The sequence below is a fragment of the Mucor mucedo genome, assembly GCF_025094135.1.
Source record: "Mucor mucedo strain NRRL 3635 chromosome Unknown EV154scaffold_67, whole genome shotgun sequence".
NCBI lineage: Eukaryota > Fungi > Mucoromycota > Mucoromycetes > Mucorales > Mucoraceae > Mucor > Mucor mucedo.
Window position 1 is genome coordinate 193927 of NW_026252351.1, and position 8702 is coordinate 202628.

At 31.8% G+C, this 8702-nt stretch overlaps 2 protein-coding genes across 2 annotated transcripts; both read left to right on the forward strand.

The window, feature by feature from the left end:
* Positions 1–3002: 3002 nt before the first annotated feature.
* EV154DRAFT_591774 (uncharacterized protein) lies at positions 3003–4541 on the forward strand (the record flags this gene model as incomplete). The annotated part of the gene is made up of 5 exons (XM_051606905.1): positions 3003–3011; positions 3066–3098; positions 3151–3321; positions 3378–3502; positions 3569–4541. The coding sequence occupies 5 exons, from the start codon at positions 3003–3005 to the stop codon at positions 4539–4541; spliced, it is 1311 nt and encodes a 436-aa protein (XP_051456077.1).
* A 2445-nt stretch (positions 4542–6986) lies between these two features.
* On the forward strand, positions 6987–7709 carry EV154DRAFT_482983 (uncharacterized protein; the record flags this gene model as incomplete). The annotated part of the gene is made up of 3 exons (XM_051598543.1): positions 6987–7029; positions 7370–7484; positions 7529–7709. The coding sequence occupies 3 exons, from the start codon at positions 6987–6989 to the stop codon at positions 7707–7709; spliced, it is 339 nt and encodes a 112-aa protein (XP_051456078.1).
* Between the last annotated feature and the right edge of the window lie 993 nt (positions 7710–8702).

An 8702-nucleotide genomic window follows, 5' to 3' on the forward strand; every position in this document is an offset into this window, starting at 1 on the left:
AGGTGTGGCAAATTTAGACATTTAATTATCTCAAGCGGCCAAGAACGTTATGGCACAAGACCTCGAAAAAATACAAAGTTGGAATCAATTATCTGTAAATTAAATAAATTTCAGTACTCTCTAATAATATAGTATGTTAAATATCTGCCAGTACTTAACCCAAGTAGTATTTAAGCCACTACAAATTGTTACTGATGAAAAGATCAACCAATCAAAAAATGTATTTTGTCGTATTTACTCCTATTAAACCGAATATAATTACAATTCAATTTGTCTGATCGTTATAATATGTCATATGTTGTAGCAACGATTCTAGTGAATGTGATTCCTAGCGTCTAAAGACACAATACCAGTACAACACAACATTCACTCTGTGATTATAATCTAAACTTAATCCAAGTTGTTGTGTAACTGTGGAATCTTACTATACATATACTTTGATCAGGAACTCTAATCCTTAACTCTTGTTAAGGAACCATGAGCTGTTTCATTTATATAAAGGTTCTAGACATAACATGGAGAACCTACGTTACAGAAGTAATACACTCCATCTTACGTTGTCATTGATTTGTACCTCAAGTTAAGGTATCACTATCTCGTGTAAAACCTTAATTAGAACTAAGCAGAGAATCTACCTGAAGTTATAATTCGTATATAAAAGGACCTCTAATTTTATTTATGACAAACTCTCGAACTTATAATAAAGGGATAAAGAGTCTCATTTCTTATTCCGTCTAAAAAACCCATACACATTTACTTTTATATACGCAATTATCACATATTATTATAAATTGGTTGTTGGTTTTAAGTGGTTTAAGTAGGAGTTTGTAAAGTTTGTTGTGAGCACCAAATTAAGTTATTAGGTTTGATTACGCCTTTTTATGTGTAGTTAATTGAAGTAGACTTTAGGAAAGTAATAATACTGTTTGAACTTTTACGTCAAGTTGAGTATAAATATAAGTAATCAATAGTTTTGATTTAGGATGATAGATAAATTATGTCTTCAAGAGTAGAAGAATAATATATAATAGTTAAGAGATGGTTTACTTAGACTGTTTGAAGTATGTATGTTTCTTTTATCAGATGTCTACTATACAAGGTGTAATAATTTATAGAACGTTTCTTTTGACAGAGGTTTTCTTATAAATTAGAATAAACAAAATAAATGGAGGAACTTAATTTCGACTGTTTAAAGTATGTAGGTTTCTTATTACAGAGGTTTACTATACAAGATAGTGCTATATATTGAAGGTTTCTTGTTAAAGATGTTTTCTAATATATAAATAAAAGAGAAGAAAAAAGGAAGAAAATAAAAAAAGGAAAAGAAAATAAAAAGATAAAGAGCGATAAACGACTCTGAAGGAAATAAGTATTAAATTGAGATAAGAGAAGTCTGAATTTTATTATTTGAATTTTGGAAGGATATTTATGTTTGTTATAAGGGCTTGTGTGACCACATGTTGTTTTTGATAAGGGATTTAAAGGGTGTTACAAAATCGCAAACTGGATCTTTACAATATTTGAATTTATCCAAATCGGGAACGACGTCTAAAGTAATTAATATATAAAAATAATAGGAATTAGGAATTGTAAAAAACGGTCACAAAGTTACGAATTTTTTGAGGGGGTGCGGGGGTTTCCCCCGCAAGAGGGGTGGGGGGTTTGGGGGGAGGGGGAACCCCTCCACCCAAGAATACGGCCCATATTATTTGGCATTAAATTGTTACCTTCTGAAAAACAATATTCCTTTTTTTTTTACAGCGCTGTGTTTTTAAAGCATGATTTTTTTATGGCGTAATATTTCTGAGCCGAGATACAAAATTAGAGGATGGGAAAACCACTCCTCCCAAGAATACGACCCATAATATTAAACGTTAGACTAAAAAAAAGATCGTATATAAAAACTGATTGTTTGGAGAAAGTCATAATATAAAAAGTGACTTTTACGGAAAAAATCATTGCAAATAAAATTGTTACTATGGGGTTTTCGGGGAGGAGGTTACCCTCCGGCCCAGTATAACAACCAATAGTATTAAGCATTATATTATCGAGTTTAGAGAAACAGTCTATGAACACTTTTTCACAAACAATATGTCATTATTCGAGAACAACTGGAAAATTGATTGTTTTAGGTCGATGAAGGGGTCGCCTTTGAAATTAATATTTTGGATTATCAAGTCTTTCATTATGAAACAAAAACACTGCGCATAGAATAGCTAATCAGATAGATAAACAATTAATACTTTTTGCGTAGATCAACTTTCCTGCCTGGGTCTAGGGATATCGTCTTTTTCCAGATATTTATACATATATTGAGAAAAATCAAAGTTTTCTCCAGTATCAAACTAATAATAGGCAGTGTAGCTTAAGTTATAATGGTGCATGGGCTTCATAGTTAATTAATATATGTTAAGTTTGTTATTTCAAAAACAGGCCTGCGGCAGCACGAGGCTTTTTCAAAGCGCAGCGTACCGAACCATAGTGCAGGTCAAAAATTTACCGCAGCGCAGCGAAGGTCAAATTTTTACCGAAACGGAGGTTTGGTTTGAAAAAGCCTCGTCATAATAAAATATAAAAAAAATAAAATGAAATACTTACACCGTCCCATTCAAGTTTATATTTTGATAGACAATAGTTCTATTTATGATAAATTATTGAAAATTACTATGATGTCAAATCTGATTTAATTAAAATTTTCTTGCGAGTTTTTAATATTTTTTAACGATCTAAATCAATTTTTGTGTATTTATCATATATTTTACCTAAAGATGGTAACTAAAGCTTACACGATTTGTTCAAAAAATGAGCTTTTTTTGCAGTATTCCGGATATAACTAACAATATGTAAACTTTGTCCTGAAGTTTCAGTCTTTCAATACAGACTTGTATCAAACAATGTAACAACGAGCCATGCTTTTTATTTATTTTAAATAAAATTTGTAAGCGTAGACATTATTTTTTTTATTTCCCATATTCATAATTGTTTAAGCTCTTTACTTTTCAATGTTTTTTGTAAGTACAAAAATTAATTTAACATAAGAACTCCTGTTTCTTAACAATAAATAGAGCTCTAGCAACAGTAATATTAGCGATGAAAAAGTAAATGAAATGAATAACCGTAGTTGCGCAATAACTGATTGTCTGTTACTAGAATCTTTCAAATGATCCACAAGACCTAAGGGCTGAAGCATCATTAAAGCGTTCTTTAAAAGAGGCATTTATTTTCAACAATACTTATCAAGCAGATTTACTTGAAAGTATAAATAAAAAGGGTAAAATTATCTCAAGCCAGCCACAATCACAACCACCACAACTTGCAGAGGTAAGGAATTTTGGACTTCTTTAGGTGTTCACTCTTTACTTATTTATACATTGTAGATCCAAGAAGAAGATGGGCTGTTGTTACAAGGATTGGAAAGGTCTGTGGGTGCAATTATCAAAACCTCGGCTATCTCACTCTATCCTAATTATTATCAAGATAGTACATTGAAGCCATCTATTACGTAAGTAAATTATCAAGTAATATCTTTAAAGGAAGACTCAGTGCCAACTCCTACTTTACGTATTAGGCTTGGTTTAAACAGTATTTTGGATTTATCGTATAAGTACTCAGAAGCTCAGTCAGTGTTATTCACTCCTGATCAGTGGAGAAAGCTGAGAACTTCACTTGCAAAAAAGGGGAATGCAAGGTCACTTGATATAAATCCAAAAGTCGAAAAGATGCTGTGTAGAGCAGAGTCGTTAGCCGAAAATGATATTATTAAGGCCAGTGACTACATCTACAAGTGCTTATATAGAAAAAAAAGCAAGTTAACACAAGACGAAGCTTTCACTCTGTTTGCCCATGCTTTTATAACAGAATTTATTGCTCATAATCAATACATGTTTGACAAAAGTATTGAAAAAAATGAGCAAGACTTTATTGTCAAATTCTGGGGTCCACTGTTGGAAAAGCTTGTGCAAAACACGGGTTTACGATTAAGACGGGGCGAAAGCTCATGCTCAATTTTGCCAAACCGCCTGAGGGCTGACGTTCGCGTCATTTACGATAGGCAAGAAGGACAACAGCACCAAGAGCACGACATGATGCAAATGGAAGTTAGTCGAATGCATCCTCCCAAGCAAAAGTTCGACTTCGACCATACAAAATTGCTAGTAGAAACCAAAGATATCATTGACTCGCTGGAAAGTGACATCAAGAGGGAAATGAGCTGTTTTCCATTCTGTGGGTTAGAAATTTTTAAATATAGCCTTAGTCACAAATTCAACACCCTCTATGTCAACAACCAGGTTGATTACGATATCATTCCCTCTGATGTCACAAATTTCCAATTCATGAGATCTTTTTGCGTTACCTTGGTAGCTACCCGAGATGAATGGATGAGTTGTAGAAAACCTACAATGAATGCAAAGGACAATGCGAATGTTTTGTATCCAAGCTCGACCATCAAGAAATTAACTAAGTCAGATGGATTAAAGAAAAGCCCATCGTGGTACCCTCCCCGACCCAACAAAAGACAATCCCCGTCAATTTACATTTAAAAAATTGATTTTCTTTATTTCTATGATTTTTTTAAAGTCTAGGTTTTTTTTTTATTTTTAACATTTAATAAGTTGTGGTCAGCCCCCATTTTTGTAAAATCGCCTTATTTAGAGTTGTGATACCTTTTGGGGGGATACCAAACATATTTGGGCATTGTATACGTTCCATCTATGTCGAGCAATTTTTATAAAAAACAAAAAATTCAAATAAAACAATCAATTCTTATATAAATCAACTGAAATTGAAACCACAAAATGTTAACATCATGATACGCAACGGTACTTAATATCAGCTTAATTTCAGAGGGTCAAATTTTACTCGACATATATGGTTATCTGTATACCTTCTATATACAGCGAGTAGATTTCGATATTTTGCTATGTATCCCAGAGTTTTTACTCAAATAATTTGAAACTTTAACCTCATATTGTTGATGTTTTAAGAAGGATATATACAAAGTTTCAGCTCAATACAACGATAAAAAATGTACTCGTTAACTCGACATATATGAAAATTTGTTTATCGAAAAATTTTCAAATTAATAAAAAGTATTAAACACGTTATAAACCACTGGTATCCGGACTTCTTTTTTTTTTTTTTTTTTGGTTTTTTTGACATCTGTTTAGGAGGTTAAAAAAGACGTCCCGAGAAGTAAGTTGTAAAAGAGAAAAATAAGAAAAAAATGTACTGTATTTCCAGCTATTTAAACTATTTTTGTTCCGGAAACTCTAATTTGAGCAATATTTTCGACTAAAGTGAGAACTACTTATACCAATATTAAGCAATCAGATATGTTTTCAGTCTTCGCGGTTTTACATTTTTAAAAACATAAAATCTGATCGCACTATGTATATATATATATATTAAAATGTGTAACTGCATTTGGCGCACTGCTGCATTGTTTTTAAAATCAACATAAGACTTTATGAAACCGCCATATATTTGGAAAAGTGCGCCTGTTAAGGCGAATCGACTTTACAAATTGTAAAAAGACAAACTCAATAGAGCAGCAGATAATGATTGTCTTCCATGATAACTAACAGAATAAGCTTTTATAAATATAGCAGATAAAAACAACCATCAGAAAATGCTTCATTTTAAGAACTCAATCAAATACCTCGGGTGGCAAACAAAAAAAAAAACAAAAAAAAGAAGAAAGACAAACATTGGTTTATAAAAAATAATCAATGCTATGCCCAACACGCAATTCAAATACTCTTCATTTATTTCCAGTTAATAATAGAATAACTTTCAAAACACCAGTTGTTTAAATCAGTGTCAACATTATATATTATTTGTGTGTTTAATTACGCTAAATGTCCTAGAAAATAGTTTCTAGGAGCAATCTACGAAGGTGTGAATTATTTGTACGCTGCATCCATTACCTTAATTTGTTACCACAATAACTATTATAAGTTACTACAGCTTCTAAGAACGCGTCAAGCCTAAGCTATATGGCAGATTTTTTTTAGCTCTTGATTACTTTCAAAGTTACATTCTGAGCTATGATCTTACATTGTTGCAAGGCATATGTGTCGAAAGAAACTTAGGCATTGGTACTAATATGTCGGAAGATTTTGAATTTTGTATCTAAATTATAGTTTTAATGAACGTATGTTTATATTTTTTGACTCGAGTTATCCGGATTACATTTTTTGGGCTTTGGACGAAGCATTCTTTTTAATTCAATTCGTCAAGTGTTAACAATGCCACCTCTTACGTAGTATAGATTGTTGCACATTCTTAAACATAAAGTTAATAGTGCGACTTGAAGTAGAATAAAACAAATATTACCTTCTCTGAATAGATTGTAAAAACGCACAGCCTTTTTGTGACTCAAAACTATATGTACGTGTACTATTAAGACAAGTTAAATACATATTATTGGTTAAATTAGGGACCCAACAGTATAACTCTTTAACTGTTCTTAAGCTTACAAAGCGATGTTATTTCTTATGGGTCCGTCTAAGAAAAGGTTTTCTCTTTTTGCATTGGCCACTGAAATTATTAATGAAGCCCTCAAAATATTGGCTTCTGATGAAATGTCTTGTTAGAATAGTAATATTAAAAACATTGACCTTTAATAACATTGATTACAAATAATACCAGTCTTTAATAAGGTAGACAAATGATAATATTGACATCTGCTAACATTGGTTATTCAATTTATATTGTGGTAAAGCGTGACTAATCAAATTAACTCCAAATGCAAATTACACTGAAAAGAATCAGTCCTGATATAATCGTAATGATCACATTCTGTCATCATTTTAAAAATACTAAAAATGTCTCGCCATTTTGACCTCTGTTTACAAATTTGGAAGATTGCCGAAAAATAGGTTAAAGAAATATTTCATCATTTATGTGCGTATTTGTAGTTGATAGAGGAGTTTTCATCAATTGTGTCGTCAAACTATATTAATTGTAACATGTAACTTTAATAAATGAAAAAAAATACTTGGGAGATCAAAGAAATTAAAAATAAAGGTATGTTGACGTCGTACAACATCAAAAAAAGAGTTTGTACTCCCAAAGTTCTGTTTGAAGAATATTCAACCCTAGAAATGGTTTTTGAATTTATTTGTAATTTTTGGCAATATGACGTCCCATAGTTATATTCTTCTAGTAAGTTACCGTACTTTTGCAGTTGTTATATACCAACATGTGGAAATAAATTTCTGTCTAAGTTAAGATGTATTTAGTTTATACTCTTTAGGCAGGTTCAAAATTATTGGTGGATCCAATTTGACTAATATTATTAAAAAAATATCAGATCATACTTTTACTTGCTTTTGCCTAATTTTTTTCCTATTGTATTTTATTATAGCATATATGGTTCAGTCCATCGTTTCCACATTTTTTGGAGTCTGTTTTCCAAACACTGTAGTATGTGACAAAGATAACGACGAGGTGTTTATTCAATTGTATGAAGCCTCCTCTGCGTAAGTATATTTTAAACCTACAACATTAAATATGCCACTAAAAGCCCGATACAAAAAAAAATTAAATTCAGCGTCGAAGTCATCACTACAATAGTCTTACTTGAAAAATGTGTACAAGAGTTTTTTCCAGGAGCTGACATCGAAGCATTTTTATGTAAAAAAGAGCCTTTGATGATGATGATAAATGGTGAAATGGAACAACAAGCGCTTGGCACTTCGTTTTAGGAAACCATTTTTGAAGAAAAATTTTATCTCAAATGCTTATCCGCATTTATTTTGCCTTGTGTTCGTTTAATTCAGGAACACATGAAAAGAATGGTGCATCCTGACGTATTTCCAAATCATTTTGAAGAAGGCATAAAAAATGGGTACTATATGGTCAGTCTCTCTTTTAATCAAACGTTTGGACCTCCCGAATTTCATGCAACAGAAGGTATTAATATATAAAAATAATAGGAATTAGGAATTGTAAAAAACAGTCACAAAGTTACCAATTTTTTGAGGGGATGCGGGGGGTTTGGGGGGAGGGGGAACCCCTCCACCCAAGAATACGGCCCATAATATTTTTCATTAAATTGTTACGTTCTTAAAAACGATAGTCCAATTTTTTTTTTTTGCAGCGTTGTGTTTTTAAATCATGATTTTTTTTATGGTGTAATACTTCTGAGCCGAGATACAAAGTTAGAGGCTGGAAAAACCCCTCCGAATAGGACCCATAATACTTTTATTAAACTGAAAAAGAGCTGATATAAAAATTGATTAATTTGGAGAAATTCATAATATAAAAAGTGACTTTTACAAAAAGTCATTGCAAAAAACAAATTGTTACTATGGAGGTTTCGGGGTAGATGTTCCCCTTTGCCCCAGTATAACAACCAATAGCATTAAGCATTATATTATCGAGGTTAGAGAAAAGTCTATGAACACTTTTTCACAAACAATATGTCATTACTCGAGAAGAACTGAAAAATTGTTTGTTTTAGGTCCATGAAGGGGTCGCCTTTGAAATTAATATTTTGGATTATGAAGTCTTTTGTTATGAAGCAAAAACATTGCGCATAAAATAGTTAATCAGATATATAAACAATTAATACTTTTTGCGTAGATCAACTCTCTAGCCTGGGTCTAGGGATATCGTTATTTATTTGAACATGTAATGAGAAACATCAAAGTTTTCTCCAGTGTCAAACTGATAATCAGGAGTGTAGCTTAAGCTAT